Source organism: Tiliqua scincoides, chromosome 8 (genome assembly GCF_035046505.1).
Source record: "Tiliqua scincoides isolate rTilSci1 chromosome 8, rTilSci1.hap2, whole genome shotgun sequence".
Taxonomy (NCBI): domain Eukaryota; kingdom Metazoa; phylum Chordata; class Lepidosauria; order Squamata; family Scincidae; genus Tiliqua; species Tiliqua scincoides.
The window spans coordinates 32,477,838-32,497,268 of record NC_089828.1 but is presented as its reverse complement, the minus strand read 5'-3'; the positions used below and the strand labels follow the sequence as shown (position 1 = coordinate 32,497,268).

At 43.4% G+C, this 19,431-nt stretch overlaps 1 protein-coding gene and 1 non-coding gene across 6 annotated transcripts in view; one reads left to right on the top strand and one right to left on the bottom strand.

The window, feature by feature from the left end:
• TMEM259 (transmembrane protein 259) overlaps positions 1-10,623 on the bottom strand; it is a 31,980-nt gene extending 21,357 nt beyond the window's left edge. For 3 of the 5 annotated variants that reach the window (XM_066635143.1, XM_066635146.1, XM_066635147.1), the window contains exons 1-2: positions 9,110-10,623; positions 1,869-2,141 (exon numbers count right to left, since the gene is read on the bottom strand). In XM_066635143.1, the coding sequence (XP_066491240.1) occupies positions 1,869-2,141; positions 9,110-9,334 (498 nt within the window). In that variant the 5' untranslated portion in view covers positions 9,335-10,623. The remainder of the gene's footprint in view (positions 1-1,868; positions 2,142-9,109) is intronic. The other 2 variants (XM_066635144.1, XM_066635145.1) reach the window with 2 other exon arrangements.
• A 1,635-nt stretch (positions 10,624-12,258) lies between these two features.
• LOC136659586 (U6 spliceosomal RNA) lies at positions 12,259-12,365 on the top strand. Its single transcript, XR_010794855.1, has one exon. It is a non-coding gene; the product is annotated as a U6 spliceosomal RNA (small nuclear RNA).
• The last annotated feature ends 7,066 nt before the right edge of the window (positions 12,366-19,431 follow it).

The following is a 19,431-nucleotide window of genomic DNA, read 5'->3' as shown; positions in this document are numbered from 1 at the left end:
GGGATTTTTTTTCTTAAATCCAACTAGGCTGAGCTGCCTATCATCACTGTATAGATGACCCCACACAGCATGGAAGTGCTTCACAGAACAAATATAGCTCCAGGTGACTCAAGAAAGCAAGCCCAGGCACAAGATAATGAGGCAGTCAGAGAAAAGCCTCAGGGCCACCATTCAACCAGTCCTAGAAAGCACTTCCCAGGTTCCAAGGGGGAAGAGCCTGATTGTATCCAATAGCATTGTCTTGGATCAGATCGGAAATCAAGTTGGTCTGACAACCACAGCTGAACATACACTGCGCTTTACAAAGAAAACCTGAACAGAATTCAACTGCTTATCCTCAGCTGACTGCGCAGTCAAACACCTGCTTGGATCCAGACCAAGCCACTTGGCTTCAGAAATTATCTTCTCACAATCTGTTACAACCCTTCTGGAAGCCAGAATTATCAACGCCACAGTGTAGGTAGCTGGGGACAAGATTGAGGGCGAGACAGTCATGCCTACAGCCACTGAATGATTCTGAGAAAAGCCCTGCCCAATCAGACCTCTGAGCCAGCATCCTGTTTCCCTGCAGTGACTGGCCAGGTGCTTCTGGGAAGCTTGCAAGCAGAGCATGGAAAGGGAAATTCTCTCCTGCTGTGGCTCCCCAGCAAGTGGTATCGAGGAACACACTGCCTTTAATCAGGGAGGCCCTATACACTTTTCATGGCAGAGAGCTATCAGCAGAGTGATTGGTGTCTTCTGCCATGTCTTTGAGTTTAACTTTTATTGCTTTTATTGTAAACTGTACTACTTAATATTTTGTTTCACTGATTAGACCAACAACATTGTTAACTATTTTATTGTTCCAATGGATCGTTAGGCCTTGAATGCCTGGACAGAAAGGAGGCTATAAATCCTTAAATAATCAGAGATCCTTTATTGTTTTTCAATTCCCTTTTAAAGCTGGCTAAGCCAGTGGCCACAGCCATAATTTGTGGTAGCAAACGCTGCAGCTTAACTCTGTGTTGTGTGAAGGAGTCCTTCCTTTTGCTTGTCGTGATATAGTATGTGGTGGAGGTGGCCACCCCACTCAAGCTCAAAGCTGTATCATTGACAGTACCATGACCAGCCTAGAGCATGACCTTGTTCTTCTAAATGAGAATTCACAGGCCATGAGCTTTCAAAATAGTTTCGCTACCCTTTAGCTATCACACCCTGGAACATCTTCTAGGTAGGATGTGATTGTCACCTTGGGAAACAACACACACCCCATGAAATGACAACCTCAGAACCAGCAGGACAAGCCTTGGACAGCTTCAAACTAACTAACTTGCAGCAGGTAAACAATTAACTTGAAATAACAATTGTGAAAGACAAACAGAAGAATTGTTACCTTCATGTCCTGCTCTTGGGTATCACAAAGGCATCTGACACATGGCTACTAATGGAAAGAGGATGCTTGACTAGATGGACTAGACTAAACCTGGTCTGATCCACCAGAGCTTTCATGATCTCATTCAGCACAGCAGTTTATATGTTATTAGTATCTATTATATTGATAGTCAATAATGGAACCTCCAGGCTCAGTGGCAGTCTGCTTGCTAGGGGAGCAAAGGTAGAGACAGGCTGTTGCCTTCCTACCTTGATTATGGGACTTTCCAGAGACATCTGGTTAACCACTGTTAGAAACAGGAAGCAGGGCTGAACATTGGTCTGAACCAATAAGGCAGTTCTTACGCCTTTGCTTGTAGTCAGCTAGCCACTGGAATTTATCTGACCAACGAAACTGCACCTTCACACTCACGATGAAGAATTTCTCTCATCAAAATGTTGAGACAGAATGCACAGAAAACAGCAACAAGCAAGGGAAGGAGCGATTCCCCTCTTACCTTGATGGAGATGTTGTCAAACATCTCCACAGTCATCTCCTCCTCCTCCTCCTCTTCCTCCTCCTCCACAGCAGCTGTCTCAACCACCATGCCTGGAAACCTCTCACCATCACAGAACTGAAGGAAGATGGGGGCACGGCTGGAGTTGCGCTGGATCTCTACCCGTAGGATGCCGTCCCGTGGCCACTTGTCCCGCACGTGCTCCAGGCAGTTGATGGGGGAACGGGAGAAGGCTATGTGGATATACACCAGGATGAACAGCACAAAGAGCGCCTAGGGAGCAAGAGTCAGCCAGGTTAACGTAGCAGATTTCTCAGAGAAGACACTCAGTCACTAGGTACAACCATTGCAAGAATACAAACAGGTGTTTAAATAGTCACCTGCAGAGAGTTGGAATAAACCTTCAGTGACCAGAACACGAAGCTTTATCAAATTTTGTGCTTTTTTTTAATCTTTCAGGAAACAAAATGACTAACACAGGTTGTCCAGATAGTTACATCTGCTGCAGCAAAACCAGCAAAGAATCCCATGACATCTTAAAAAGACTAATACATTTGTTGTGGGATCAGCTGCCATGGTCTAGAGCAGGGATGCCCAAATCCTGGCCCTGCGGCCACTTGTGGCTCTTGAGGACTCCCTTCAGGGAGCTCCCAGTCTCCAATGAGCCTCTGGCCCTCCGGAGACTTGCTGGAGCCTGCACTGGCCTGATGCAACTGCTGTTCAACCTCTAACATGAGCTGTGGGATTAGGGCTCCCTCCACTGCTTGCTGTTTCACGGTTGGCCTTGCTTTGTGCAAGGCCTTTTATAGTACTGGAGCTATTACAAGACCTTCATTCATTCATATAAGTTCCAACTCTAATATATTCATTTATGTAAATTTAATCAAATTTGAAATATAGATTCTTTTTTTTCCTGGCCCTCGACACAGTGTTAGAGAGATAATGTGGGCCTCCTGCCAAAAAGTTTGGACACCTCTGGTCTAGAGTAGAGTTTGTCAAATATCACAGGTGTAGCGTGGCCAGTGAACCATTGGTCAAACATGCAAGCAGTTTAGGCATTGACTTCATCAAAATACTAAAGCGATTCCTTCAGAATCAACACATTTGACACTCATAATAAGTAGAAAAACAAGTGTGGAGTTTTGCCGAGGCTTAAGCTACTGGATATGCAAAGCTTTTCTTCTTCTCCTATTAATACTAGCGTCTAGAGCAGGGGTGGGCAAACCCTGGCCCGGGGGCCATTTGCAGCCCTCAGGGACCCTCAACCCAGCCTGCAGGGAGCCCACAGTCTCCATTGAGCCTCTGGCCCACCAGAGACTGTTGGAGCTCACGCTGGCCTGCAACTGCTGGTTGCAACCGCCAGACACAAGCAGGGGGCTGAGTTAGAGCAAGGCCTTTTATAATCCCCAAGTGTTTTCTGCTTTTCCCTGGGCATTATTTTAACTCCCCCAGCATTGCCTCTGAACAACTTATGTCTCCATGTGTTTCTGGCTTGGTCTGTATGTTGTCACTGTGCAAGAGGTGTGTGGCAAACAGTTCATGGTTCTCATATGGTTCTACATGTAGTTCTTATGTGCATTATAAATAAGCTCACTAAAATTCATTTATTCATATAAGTTATTTCTTTAATGTATTCATTTATGTAAATTTATTCAAATTTGAAATGTAAATTAATTCTTTTTTCCCAGCCCCATGACTCTGTCAGAGAGATGATGTGGCTCTCCTGCCAAAATGTTTGCCCACCCTGGTCTACAAATGAAACTGACTGGCATGATTCATATTCAAGAATAAATCCTATATATGTATACATCCCCAATGTCTATGCCGATCACAGCTTGAGCCATGTGATATTCATTTAAAAGAAAGGGGAAAAGGTAAGACAGTATATGAATGACCTGTTGCCTTATGAGTGGGGACAGGAATTCGAGAGAAATTAAAACTTTTTTTTCATTCAAACACAACATCAAACACAGATAGAATAATTGTATGGAAAGTGTTTAAAGTCTGGTTACCGGAGGCAATAGATTTTCAGAGAGGTGTATAAGAATATAGAGAAGAACAGAATGAAAGATGACTGCCTGAGAGAGGTCATTGGCTTAGAGGCAGAACATAACATTTCTGGTTCACAGGAAATAAAATGAAGATTGGGTACAGCAAGTGAAAATAGCAGAAGTTTGAGTAACAGCACAGACATTCATCTATTCTGGAGAAATGTTTTTTGAGTTGGGAAATAAAGGGGGGATCTTTTTAGACAAACTTTTAGTGGGAAGGAAAGAATTTCAGGGAGTAAAGTGCAGAAGGAGGACAGACAATATATATACAAATACCAAGTGACTGCTAAGGTTTTTTGCAGGTTTTATTATTTTTGTAAGCCTGTATAGGAAGACAGAGGGCAAAATGGACACAGTGCCTAGGGACAGTACAGTACTGATTAACACATTCATTTGGAAACAAAAACCTCCCCCTATCTGATTAAAGCAGTGTTTCTCAAACTGTGGGTCGGGACTCACTAGAAGGGGTCGCAAGCCAATTTCAGGTGCATCCCCACTCATTTCAATATTTCATTTTTAATATATTAGACTTGATGCTACCATGGGATGTGACTGCATTTGGGGAAATGTTACAGACCTGTACTTTTAAACAAGCTACTATGTATATATTCTTTTAACAATGATTGTAAATGGGACTTAATCCTGGGTAATTGTGTATAGGATTGCAGCCTGGGATTGTGAAAAATTTTCCTGCTTGATGTCACGTGACATCACTTCCAGTGGCTCTTCACAGATTCTCACTCTAAAAAGTGGATTCTAGTGCTAAATGTGTGAAAACCATTGGATGAAGGCAAAGAGAATAAAACAAAAGCATCTAAAGGAGGTTTTTTTCTCTCTCATACGCAGAAATAATCTGAACCAATTGCAGAGCTGACTGCAATACTTTAAATACATTTGAGAAAGTCTGGTTGCCCACTTAAAGCAGATTGGGGTAATCATACAGACCACAGCAGGACAAGAGTCTGTTTTGAGCATTTGTTTGATAAGAACTGTGGGTTTTGCAGAATAAAACCAAATCCAAGACTTCTGAAGCAGGGATCAAATAATCACATGTGGTCTATATTATTTATGGGCAGTAAATAATTAGTACATTTCTACTGTATACAGATTTCTTGGATTTTGTACTTTATAATTTTTGTAATTTTTCCCAAGCAAAATAAAAACAATTAAGATTTTTTTTTTTTTAAAGGTTAAGTAAACTTGTGCAAATTAAAGTAAATTTAAGGTGAACAATCTTTTGGTTCTTTATTTTTCAAATACCAGAACTGTCAACTTTTTTTTTAAGCAAATGAAATTAGAACAGAAAGAACCAGAACCAAGTCGGTTTTTTAAGGTTATGGTGCTAAATAGGAAGCAAGTACTGTACATTCTTCAAAGCATCACCAGCATCTGCTTTAACTTGTTTTTCCAGCTCTGTTATCAAATTTATCATCCATATGCCCCCCCCATCCCAGTCAGGTTGTAGGAATCCAAAAGAAACTTGAACTCAAAACACAGTTCATAGATGTAAACACCAGTTATTAAAAATATACATATATTTCTCTCTTTCTCTCTGTGTGTGTCTCTCTCTCTTTCTCTCTGGCTCACAGAGTGATCTCTTTCCACTTTGCTTGTTGTGCAGGGAAAGTGAAACTAGATCCAGAACATGCTCTTGCACTCTTGAAAGAACTTATAAAAACTCTTGCACAACAAGAATAAAGAAAGCAGCTACAGCAAAATCTACCACAGTCACAGCACTGAGCAATGTCATATACGAGCATCTGAGGAACAGTGCCAGCCAGTAGCCATTATATTTCTGCTTAGAGGTCTCTGAGGTCTGCTCAGCCCATCTCATTCAAGAGCTAGATATCACTCAGCAATTACCTGAACTGGTTTATCATATCACTAGCTAAAAAAAAATCTGGGCTAAACCCAAATCAAAACCTTACCAAGTTTTTTTTCTGGATTAAATCCATGTGAATCCACACTGACTTTACAACAGCTAAGGAAGTCACAAGATCTAGTTTGTTTGCTTGTTTTAACATTATCACTTTTTAAGAACTTCAACATTAAAGTATTTAAAACTTTTAACAAAATCTTTTTATAAATTTCAAGTGTTTTTAAACTTTAACTTTTGTTTTATTTTTAAAAAATGTTTTTTAATTTTAAAACCTTTTTCTCATTCAGCTGCACCCACATCTTAGACCCATTTTCTTACGCAAGACAGGAGGAGTTATAGAATCTCTAACCAGAACTTACAAGTTACCTAAAAATGTGACAAAGTTGGTTTAGCCTCACATGTCAAATAAAAAATAAATAAAATTAACCAGTGGAAATCCTTGTAGACCAGCCCACCTAGACGTATTTACAAAGATGTACATTAATAGCTCGAAAAAAATACAGGTGGAACCTTGGTATCCACTGATCACTTGGAGAGGCCGACTCACCACAGACAAAAATAAACATACACACTTGCCCCAGCCCCAGCCCCCACCCCTTCTGATACCAAGGTCCATCTTTAAAATGCCTTGTAAGAAGGAAAAAATCACCAAAATCCAATTTCCCACCTTTGTGCTGTTAAATAATTGTAATTGCATTCCACTAGATTCCATTATTCACCCCATCTAGTGGCTGAATGTGGTATAGTGTCTATATACCAAGCACTCTGTTGCTACAATGTAGGCACAAGAAACCTGGAAGTGGGTCTTTAAAGCTATTTTTGCACTGATTTGGTATACACTGATTTTTTTTAATCCACTGAACAGAACCCCAGTGGATAATGAGGCACGACCTGCATTTCCCTGCCTGATCACTTGGAGGGGGGTCCTGACTCACCACAGTCAAATAAAAATACACATAGACACTTGACCTAGCCCCCACCCCTTCTCACTCTTCCTCCCAAGAGTGGAGGGCTACATCAAACTTGTCTGAGGTTCGCTCTACTCCAGGGACCACAAAGTGTCTGAAGTCTGTTTCAGGAAGGGGAATCATGTACAGCCCATGAATGCTAAAGCTCAAACAGACTGCACAGTCCAACTTCCACCTTTGCTCTTCACCCCCTAATCAGCTTAACTGGGGCCATGGTCTGGTACTGGTAATAATATTGGTGATCTAGGACAGGGGTCTCTAAACTTTTCGGTCAAAGGGCCACATCAAATATCTGGCACAGTGTCGAGGGCCAGGAAAAAAAATTAACTATAAAATTTAAATAAATGCATTAGAGATAGATCTTAGATGAATGAACGGGCTCAAATGTCCAGGATTTCTCCAAGCACCAACACAGTCCAAGAAATAAGGCACACACTTAAACGGACCCCCACACACCCAGTCCACAGTCACAACTCTGGTTGTGTTTGGTCAAATGGGCCAGAGGCTCTCAGGGGATCAGAGGCTCTCCGCGGGCCACATCTGGCCCCCGGACTGGGGTTTGCAGACTCCTGATCTAGGACACACTGACTGCCTAGAAGGAAAGGTCAGACCCAGTTGGGGGGGGGGAGGTCTCCTGTCAGGCTTGACAGCCTGGGTGTTCCTGCCTTAACCTGAGTAAGAGGCATAGGTGTAAAAGGTCTGTACTTGCCAATCTCAGCACCTGGTGAGGGCCCTTTATCCCGACTTATGGGGAGCATGGCTCCAGTGTCTTCCCCCCTTCCTAGCCTCTTGTACTTCTCTGTACGCCCAGCTTGTCTGCATCCTTCCTACTCTCAGGGTCCCTATTTCTTCAATGCCAGTGTCCCCCTGACAGCCATGCTTCTTCCGTCTTTCCTCTTCCCTCACTCCCCTTTCTTATACCTAGCCTGCTCCCTTTCCTCCTCTCTCCTTTCCAGTCTCTCTACTTCTTACCCTTGTTGGTTCCTTCCTTCTTGCCTCTCCCCATATCTTCTCCCATTTCATTCCTCCACTGTCCCCATCTTTCTAGCCTCTGATGGTTTCACTCCCCCCACCCCCCAGGTGGTCAGGTCAGTCATCTGTGGCCCCCAATCCAGCACCCGGCAATGATATCACTGCCAGTTACATTGAAGCCAGTCAGACAACCAGAAAAGCCTCAAGCCAGTCTCCTGACTCCGCAAGATGGAACTGGGTGCCACAGCATCCAACCCCCCAAAAATGAGGGTTCCACATGCTTCACGGAGCCAAGAGCCAGTGAACCAGTTGGGACCTAAAAGACTTCTAATAAATCCATGAGTCTATGCAAGTTATTAGGACTGAAGTAGTATTGATAGATTGGTACTGGTCATTGCTGGATTAATTCTCCAGTCAACACATAATGTTAGCATCTGCGGCACATTAAGATAGCCTAGAAAGAAGGAAATAAAAGAACACAGTCAAATAGCCCTTCCTTGTCACAGATGACATGGAAATACTTTTTCCAAAGCCTGTGCAAACAGAAGGATCTGTTCACCCACGGGCTCCTGACTGGGAAACAGATGCACTGTAGTGGAACATCTCCAAAACAAATAGCCAGAAGTGCCTTGAGCAAGTGAGCCAAGACACATTTTATAGGAAAAAATTCCAGAAAGTATACATCCTACAGGATCATTGTGATGGGCATGGTGGGGGGGCTGATTTGCTCCTGGCTAGATCTTAAGGCCCAGTTGCAGATGAAATGGGCATACGGCAACTTCATTCTGTCAACATCTCATCACAGGTAGGTTTGTGAAAGTTTGATGAATTTATATCAAGCGTGGCTGGAAAATAGATCTAAATACTCATCAATTTCTGCATGAGTCATATTAGATCAAGGAGAGTTTTGGCTCCCAACTGTTTAACCAAAGCAACAAAAAAGAGCCTCCCCCCTTCCAATTAGGCTGCTGAAATGGAAGCAAACTTGGGATGGGAGGGAAAAGCAGGAGAAGAACTTTGCGTCAAAGGTCACTGAGCTCAATTCTGCAAAAGGAAAATGTACTCAGGGATAACCTGTTCCTTCATTCTAAGTGTACGTCCGCACTCCTGAACCACTATCTTGCACCCCCAGTTGGTGGACCAATATAAAAACAAGAAGAGCCTACAAATCTGTAGATGGTCCATCCCTTTCCTCATAAATCATTCCAAACACAGAACCTGAGTTGCTGTTGCTTATAACAGTATTTGTAAAGCACCTTGCACATGAATTGATTTAAAACAGAAGCATTGCAGTACACGGTTAGAAAATGGTACACTACCCTATTCTTTTCCTACATGCACTTCTTTTGTCCCCCAAACCCCCACTATTACCTTGAGAAGTACGAAGAACTCAAAAATGCGGCGGAAGGAAGGTGGAAAGAGGCGGGCATAGGTGACGGCCATCTTGAAGAACAGCGCATGGAAGAGGCGGTCACGGACATTGATAAGAGGGTTTTGGTTGAGATTGCGGACCCCCCGGTTGTTCCCAGCTGGGGCTCCTGCTCCCACATTATTGTTCATGGGGTGGTGGTGGTGGTTGGGTTGATTCTCCGACATCTTGGAGGCAGCGCGTCTCGAAGTGTTCACAGTGTCCTTCAATAAGGAAAGGTGTCCAAATGTCCCACTCACATATGCAAAGATGATTTGGGCACAGATAATGTCCACTCCAGCAAGAGAAGGCACTCAAAAAGAGGGTATAAAAATAGAAGACCAATTCCAGGAAGGAAAAAAGTCACTAGTCCAGAACAGAATATCCTGCGGCCACAGAAATAAAAGAAACCATCCTTAAGGAACACTCTGATGCTAAAGTTTCACAAATTGTGGAAGTAGTTGGACATTTGCAAGTGTGAGTGTAGATCTCCAGAAAGGGATGGAAGGTCAAATGGGGCAGCCCCCCTCCAGATCAGCATAGTAGTGCTAAGCTTCCTGAACTGAAGTGCAAATGGGATGAATCAGAGCACGAAGAGAATGTTCTCCGAAGAGGGCTCCCAAACTACAGGAAAAGTAGTTACTTAAGTTACTTCCTTACTTAAGAAGACAGGCAACCACTTTTGCATATCAAAGCCACTACATGGAATGTCCCATCCAGAGGGAACAGGGTAATCATGGCTGAAGGGCCTGGAAAAGTTTTAATGGGAGAGGAAAACCTGTTAAGGACTCCCTCCTCATGAAGAGGGTCTAATTTAAAGGGGGGGGTTAGCTCCAAGGAGTCAGGGTTTGGAATTGCCAAGAGCTCAATATGTAAGAAGGTGCTGTTAAAATAATTATAGGGGGGGGGATCCTCAACCATAAAGTGCTTGGAGGGCCCAGTCTAGGGCAGATGCTGGGGATCAGATTAAGTGGCTTTGCTAGAAGAATCCGGGGGGGGGGAAGAGGGATGGTTTGGGGGTGTTACAACCTCCTGGTTCAGTGGAGCTCCCAGACCACAACTCTGGGGAGGAAACAAGGGGGGGGAGGAGAATCAAAGGCGGGGAGAAGGAGAAAATGCCTACCTCCCAGAGCCGCGGGGGGGGGCAGAGGGGTGCCTTCAACTAGCCAGGCAGAACATGGGGCTACCCCCAAGCACCGCCCTCCAGAAGGCACTCGCCCTGCTCAACAGCTGGAGTGGAGGAGACCCCCAAAGCTGGGCCCGCATCCCCCACCCAGTTGTCCACAGCAGGCAGTTCAGACCACCAGGGTGCGGGAGGAGAGCTCCAGAGCCGGGGCAGAGGGGCCTGGCCCGGCCTGCCTTCTCCCCCCACCCTTCTCGGGTCCCCCCTGCGTCAGGGAGGGGGCCGCGGGGGAGCGCTCGTCCTCTGGTGGCCTCCCCTCAGTCCCCCTTCGCGTCCGCCCCGGCTGCCGCCATCTTGGTGGGTTCTTGGTCCTTCCTTCCCTTTTCCTACTGGCCGCTCTGATGACGTCGTCGGGGAGGGAGGGGGAGGAAGCGCAGAGGCTCAGCTGCAGGGCGAAAGGGATTCTGGGAAGGGAAGCCGAAGGGGATATTAGCTAGCCGAAGGCTAGCCTCCAGCTAGCCGAAGGGTGAACGGCATGAGAGAAAACACTTCCGGTAGCACTTTGGAGGCTCTGCAGGCCCGAAAAGTTGAAGATTATATGTACATATATATATATGTATATATAATACGTGTATATATATGTATATGTATATACGTGTGTGTATTATACATATATATGTATGTATATATTATACATACATATGTGTGTGTATTTATATTATACATATGTGTGCATATATGTATGTGTTATACATATATGCCTGTATATATTTATATATTGTACATATATGTGTATGTATGTTTGATAGATTTGTGTGTATGTATATATGTATATATGTATATATATGTATGTATGTATGTATATATATATATGTATATATGTGTACATGTATGTATATATTTATATATTATACATATGTGTGTATGTATTGTGGATACAGAGATCAGAAACTCTGATCCCAAACCTCCACTGCCTTGTGGCTACATCCAGTTATGGAAAAGGCTTCAGGAGTCAACCTCAAGGCAAAATCCGGAGCCGGAGTTCCTGAGGCAGTTCATGGCTGAACACAGTCACGTTCTGGCAACTCCTGCAACGCTGCTGGAACCAACCATATTGGCTTCTGCCTTTCCATTGGACCATTTCAGCGACGTGGAGAGGGAGGATTTGCTGCATGGGTAACAGCCTGTCCTCCATACCTACTTTACCCAGGCTTCGCGCACTGGAGAGGACACTCTGTTCCAGAGCCACCATTCAGAGCGTGACACCATGGTCTTCCGAGACTGAAGGATGCCAACATTGTAGATATATATGTGTGTATGTATATGTGTATGTATTATACATATATGTATGAATTGTGTGTGTATAGTGTACATATGTGTGTATGTCTGTATTATACATGTGTGTGTGTATTCTAATTTGACTTTGGATTAGAAGGAAAAATAGAAAATAAAAAAAATTGATAAATGCCTATACAAAAATTGATATAGTGATTTTTTAAAAAATTAAATAAGTATGTAAGATTTAATTCGGGGTGTGTGTGTAGCAGAGGGCATGATGATTGCAAAACAACCTCACATTCTGCCTTCTGCCATTTCCACAGCTTACCTGTCTTCCTCTGTCCCCTTCCTATGCCCTCAAATGGAGGCTCCTATCAGCTGCAAGCAGCAACCGGAACTGCTTCTTCTGTGAACTTGTTAGCATCTCTTTGGTCTTACAATTGCCAGGCCATTTTGGCACCGCCTCCTTATTTCCCTGTGCCTGCCTCTTCTACCATCATGCACTGCGAAATTCAATTCTTTAATTTTTCTCTGATATTTTACACAAGCGTTAAAAAGGCCCCTTAGAAGTAACACTGGATGATTTCTATAATCTCAGAAATACTTATAAGGAAAGGTAAATGGAGAAATAAAACTTTCAGGTAGTCACTGTAGGTTGCAAAAATATTCCAGTGACATCATTTATATACCAATTGCCTAACAGTTTTACTTGTGCTCGCTTCGGCAGCACATATACTAAAATTGGAACGATACAGAGAAGATTAGCATGGCCCCTGCGCAAGGATGACACGCAAATTCGTGAAGCGTTCCATATTTTGCTTAGGGCTCCCAGGCTCCAGTTTGGATTCCTCCCCCAAGTAGCCCAACAGGTTCAACAGGTCAAAGTCCGCAAGGCTGCAACTCTCTGATGCTGGAGAAAATGCCATCAACTGGATAGTCATCTGTTGCACAGAAACTGGCTGGCTACAAATGTTGGCACCCCAGCTGAGCAGTGAAGCTGCCCCTCTCCCTGCTGTTGCTTCAGTGCCTTTAATACTTGTGTGGCAAGGCTGCATCAATTACTAATTGACCCTCCCTCCCTTCCTTCCTTGCAAGAAATATTTAACAAATAAGCATTTGGGGATTTTTAAAATTCTTCTTTTGGCATGCAACACTTTGTGTGAGTTTAAGAACTCATAAGGGACAGAGCTCCTTGTTCTCATTAAATCAACTGTGCTTCCAAGGTGGATCCCTAATTCGGGATCAGGCAGTCAGGTGTACAGCTTGCAACAAGCATGGTGTGAAGGGAAGTGACTTCTCCAGGTTTTTGCCACCAGTATCTGGAATTCAGAGGTAGGTTGCCCCTGAACATGGAGGTTCCATTTAGTTATACTCAAATGGAGCTGCATGTAGTGCTCAGCCTCCAGGCCAATGGTGCATCCAGTTGACCAAGAAATCTAATTCTGCAACTCTATACAGTGTATAAAAGTAAAAGTCCCCCCCCCCCATGTTAAGCCTAGTCATGTCTGACTCTAGGGGCGGTGCTCATCTCCATTTCTAAGCTGAAGAGCCAGCCTTGTCTGTAGACAGTTTTTGTGGTCATGTGGGCAACATGACTAGACACATAGCACACGGAACTCCATTACCTTCCCACTGAAGTGGTGCCTATTTATCTACTTGCATTTTTACATCCTCTCACACTGCTAGGTTGGCAGGAGCTGGGACAAGCAACAGGAACTTACCCTGTTGCATGAATTCGAACTGCCAACCTATACAATACAGTGTATAGCAGTGGTTCTCACACTTTTAGCACTGGGACCAACTTTTTTAGAATGAAAATCTGTCAGGACCCACGGAAAGTGATGTCATGACCAGAAGTGACATCATCAAGCAGGAAAAATTTTCTCAATCCTACCCACACTTAGCCAGGAGTAAGTCCCACTGACTATCATTGTTAAAAGCATATACATAGCAGTCTGTTAAAAGTACAGATCAGTAATATTTCCCCAAATGCAGAAACATACCATGGCAGCATCTAAATTCAATATATTAAAAATAAAATATTAAAATGAATGGGGACCCACCTGAAATTGGCTCGCGACCCACCTAGTGGGTCCTGACACACAGTTTGAGAAACACTGGTGTATAGTATACATAATTACCTGGGAATAAGTGAAGCCCCATCGAACACAAAGGAACTTACAGCTCAGTAGACATGCACAGGACTGCACAGTAAGAAATCACAGCACAAGAACTCAATACTGTTTTTCTTAAATAAAATGAAAATAAAGCACTGGGGGGGGGGAGAACGACTCCTGTGTACTGTTTTGTTACTATACTAGAACATATGCCTGGCTGGATCATTCGAAAGTTCTATCAAGCCCAGTTTTCTGTTTCTATCAGTGGCCGAACAGATACTTTTGCAGTTTATTTTAAGTTTATTTCATTTTCCTCCCCCATACAATCAGATCAACAGGTAAAGCTCACAATTTGGGCATGAAGACAAGATTGCTCTTATTGTTTATTCCTCAACATCTAGTACAGTGGTTCCTAAACTGTGGGTCGGGACCCACTGGTGGGTCATGACCTGATTTTTGGTGGGTTGCCCAAGGGTGATGGAAAGATCAGATATAACTGATTGCCTCAAGCCCTGAGGCTTTTGAAAAATCAGATACTGTAACTGCTACTACCCTGCAAAGACCTCAGCTCCTGCAGTTTGCAAGCATGTGTAAATATAGAGAAATAAAGTTTGAGGGTCTTTTTCTGGTTATTATTACTTATAAATAAATAAATAAATAAATAAATATTATTTCTTTTTAGATCTCCTTTTTTAAAAGTCTGGTAAACCTAGGTGGGTCCTGATAGAGCATTGTTTTAAAAAGTGGGTTCTGATGCTAAAAGGTTGGGAACCACTGATCTCGTATCATATCCAAAGGTATCTTGCCTCTGCACATGGAGGTTCCATTGTAAGCTACCATGTGTTTGTTGAAAAGACAAGACTCAAAATACCAAGGAAAATTTTTCAGACATTATTATATCCAATGATAGAATATTCTCTATTCCCTATTTGTCTTAATTCTTGGCAAATTTAACCATATCTACCAAGAACAAATATTATTCCACCTTAAGAACCACCTGCCCTCCCTCTCTCTCTTGCCACTGCTGCAGGGAAGCCAAGCTATTACTGAACCTTTACAAATAATGTCCTTGTGGTTTGTATAGTTGGCTGCTGGAACCTGTCAGAGTCTTCATTGCTTAGTTACTTCTTGTGTCCGAACTCAGCAGGGACAATGTCTGCAGAAAGGAAGTCAAGAAAAGTCACTAAACACAGTCTCAGATCATAGGAAAACTGGGGTTCAAGTCAGAAAATGGTTGCTCTTACAGGTTGACCTATCTTGAATCAGACCTGCCAACAATCTCACTAGAAGGTAGGTAGATTCCCTGCATCTTTTACATTGGAGATATCACCTTGTAGTTTGCTATTGCTCTATTTCCGTGTTTGTCCCCTGCCATACCACTTCACATGGTCCGCCTATTCAGAGTACCACCGGGAGTAACTGGCAATGACATAATTGCCAGTTACTTTTGGGTCTGGAGGCCAGATGCAACATGACAAACACCAAAGATTGGGCAGAAAGGATGAATTAATGCTCCTCGTACTAATTGTTAGGCCAAGGTCAAACTTGTTATTATTCACACACACCCAGGGCCATATTAACCCATAACAGACTTTCAGGTATTTTGGGCCCCCTTCGGCATTTCAGTCTTTCACCCCACTACAGCTGACAGCCTGACCCTTATACAATAGGTACTAGATTGCAGTACATACCCCTATACCTATTTTGAGGGTTTCCTGATAAATTCTATTAACAATTTTTTTGTATATTTTTATTGTGCAAGTAGAACTCTTCAGAAAATTATTCAATACTGTAATATTTTGAAGTGAATTAAAAAAAAAAATGATCGGCCCCAAGGCTTCAGCCTAGTCAGCCTTATGAATAATACTGCCCTGAAAACCCTTCTTCTCTCTGTCCACCACCCTAGCAGGATTCTGCTTCTGAAACCATCTCACTGAGTTTGCCTGCAGGCACAAAGCCAAGGAGACACCAGAACAGTAGCTCTGCCTTACATTCTGTCATTACCAAGCCTCCTCAGAAGTCGATCTCCCCTTCTGCAGCTTCATCTTAAGAAAACATGTCAATAGAAAATAAAACCACACATATCGTGTAAATATAATATGTAAGCTTAAGTTCCATTTGTGCCTTGGCCAGTTGTATCTGGTACAGGTTGCACTTTCCTACTTCTGTACATAATCTACAGAGACATCTACTAATATTTTAAACGCAGTTTTATTACCCAGATTCATGTTTTTCCCTTTCTCCATCAGATACTCATTTAAAATGAAAAATATACGTAAATATAAACAAAAAGTTGCATTCAAAATACACATCAGAAGTATAATACCATATACAATAATTACTTGTAATGGAACAATGCATTTCCTCATGTATTCCTCCAAATAACAAATCATTTTGATATGATATCTAATGACAAAATTAAAGATCAGAGTTGTCTGTTTGGCTGTCATAGTTAACCCTCATAACAGATTGTCTTTTTATTCCCATAGTTAGTAGATATGTACAACTCTAGTAGATACATATGTAATATTACAATAATACAGCATGTTCCTCCCATATATTATCTTGTCAATACAATAACCCTACTGTAACCAAACAAAAGCATATGCAACTGTAATCCCATGTTCTTCTTTCCCTGTTTACCCTTGCTTCCTCCATCTCCCCGGTGTTAACTTCAAGAGCAGCGATTTTCTACCTTTTTCATCTCATGGCACACTGAGAACATGCTAAAATCGTCAAGGCACACCATCAGTTTTTGACAACTGACAAGGCACACCGCAACGCTGGTGGGGAGGTCACATTTCCCAACTGCCCTACGAATATGTGACTCTTCCCCCAAATTCCCACAGCAGACCTGCAGACCATTTGTGGCATACTATTGTACCACCGCACAGTGGTTGAAAATCTAGACTATAAGCTTCTTGGGGCCAGGACCTGTACTTTCTTTCTTTATAAAATGCTGTGTACAGGGATGGCAATAATAAAGGAAGGAGGAGAAAGGTTATTGTGGGCAAACTCCCTATTTGAATAGAATTAGAATTGACCCCAGTCAATTGGACATAATTGTAAAGCTTCCCATCTCAAAACTTAATCAAGATTAGGCACAATTAAGTTTGTACTTAATCTTACACACACAACCCCAACCTTTCCATGCCATTTCTATAGGAAATTTTCAAAACTTATCCTGCTTTCCCCTTAACATTTTAGTTACCACAAGCAACTAATGATTTATTTTCCTTTCTCACACCCTAGGGCAGGGGTGTCCAAACTTTTTGGCAGGAGGGCCACATCATCTCTCAGACACTGTCTAGGGGGCCGTGAAAAAAAAGAATTAATTTACATTTCAAATTTGAATAAATTTACATAAATGAATATACTAGAGCTGGAACTTAGATGAATGAATGAAGGTTTTGCAATAGCTCAAGGCCTATAAAAGGCCAGCCTTCCTTTGCTGCTGCTGCAGCATCATGAATGTGAAACAGCAAGCAGTGGAGGGAGCCCTTGGCCCACATGAGAGGTTGAACTGTTGGCTGTCACACTGAGAGCAGTTGCATCAGGCCAGCGTGGGCTCCAGCAAGTCTCTGGGGGGCCAGAGGCTCATTGGAGACTGGGATCTCCCTGAGGGCCGCATTGGGAGTTCTTGAGGGCCGCAAGTGGCCCCAGAGCCGGGGTTTGGGCACCTCTGCCCTAGGGCAACAATTTTCAATCTGTGCCACAGGACATTGGTGTGGTGTGAATGGTCTGCATGTGTGCCTTGGGTGTTTGGGGGAGGGTAATTTATGAGTAGGGCCATTGGAAGGTTTTGAAAAAGGGCAGAACCAGTTTCATTCTTCAGTCAGCCGTTGTTCAGATTGGGCGTGCTATTCCATACAAACTGTGCTAATGCATTTTGTTTGTTATTTCTATACCTTAATACTCATTCTTAAAAACGATAAAATATATCCTTCAAAAACTGCCTTGACAATTGTAGCATCTCACCAAAGTGCCATGAAATGAAAAAGGTTGATAATTGCTGCCCTGGGGAGTTAAAATTTCATCAGTGGTATGTACATGTCATCAGATGCTTCCATCTTTCTCTTTTTTATCCAGGTTGTCCTCTTGCACCATCCATCAAGCCACAGGTGACTGCATTAAGAGCCATCATGTTGCCAGTGGGTTTGACCAAGCAGGAGCAGCCAAAGTTACCCCTCATCACATGGACAGATCTTGTGTTCTGGGTCCCCTGCCCCAAGCCCCATGGCAAAGGTAAGGTTCAAGTTGTAGACGCTTTCACCCTGCAAAATGCCATTTCATACACAGTGTTTGTAAAATGGACAACTTCATTTTGTATAATGTTTTGTGGATATTTAAAAAAAGAAGTATTCTCGTTTCACAGAAGCAGAGAGGCGTGGAGGATCCTCGGTGGTTTTTTCCAAACTATTTTCAGAGAGTAGTGGTTGCAGATTGGACAAAAAGAACCAGAAAGCAAAGTCATTCCCTCTCCACATGGATTGCATTCAAGAAGATGAGGCAGGAGAAAGACAAGACTCTCTTCCATTCCAGTCCCACATTGTGAAGCCACCATCTGCTCCAAAACACTTAGCTGTTCCAGAAAAACATGCAGTCAGAAAGATCCTGGTCGACCTGCGGCCCATCCTGGAGACCGTCACGGAGCCCTTCTGCTCTCAGCAAAAGGACCCAGCAGGGACAGACTCTCAGACTGATGAGTGCCTTTCATCAAGGTCTGGAGATTCCAGCAGTGAGGACCTCACTGTAGAAGGGGCAGAGAGTAGCACAGAGGCACCTGCAGTATCTTCCAGAAATGTCTCTTCAGGCATCCACAAGGATGTTTGGCTGCCTCCCATTGTGGAGCTCAGCAAAACCTCCAGTCTTGCAGCTACCAAAGGATCCCCGCTGCAACTGAGAGAGACCACACAGCTTTGGGAAAATAATTTGCCGCCCAGCCCAGTTCCCAAACCCAGAATCAGAACTCCCATTTCCTTCCCCAAAATAACCCCAGTCCAGGAGGTTCAGCTGCTCCAGAAGACTGATTGCTCAAGCGAAGGAGAAAGGACAAATGTATGCTAGCATTTGGCACAGTAAACTTTCCAGGGTTGGTGACCTGGGTCTATGGGGCAGGTATTGGGATTGGGGGATTTCAGTGAACATCACACAAGTGGGTAAGGATTGGAGGGGGGGGGGCCATGGTTTTAGGGAACCTACACATTTAAAGATGATGCCTACAGAATCAGAATTTTGGTCCAGCTAGACTAGTCTTGCCCACTGGGACTGGCAGAAGTTCTTTCAGGTCTGAGGCAGAGAGAGATCAATCCCAGTCCTGGTACTGAAGGTTTCATTTTAACTGGAGGTGTGACAAACTGAATCTGGAAGCATCTGCACAGAACCTGATGCTCCACCAGCGAGCCATGGGTGTTCATAATGAGTGTGGCTTGTACAGTCTCAGCTCAGTGGCCCACCTCCTACAACGCCAGTCACTTCCTCTGGCCTCAGCTCTCCAAGGTCTTTCCCAATCCTAGCCTATTATTCAAGATACTGGGTACAAATCATGTGTTCAGCCCTTGATTTGCAAGCCCTAATCCTAAGGGCATGAGTCCTGGTCAAACTGCAAAAGAAACACCTGTTAAGCCATTTCTGCCCAACATTGCATGTACTTAAGGGATCAAATGTGTACACCAGTGGGTCAGGCAGAAATGGGTTAAATGTGCTTAGAGGCTGTGGTGGTGGGGGGGTGTACTAGTGGCAGTGCCTCCTTCTTTACCCCAGAGAG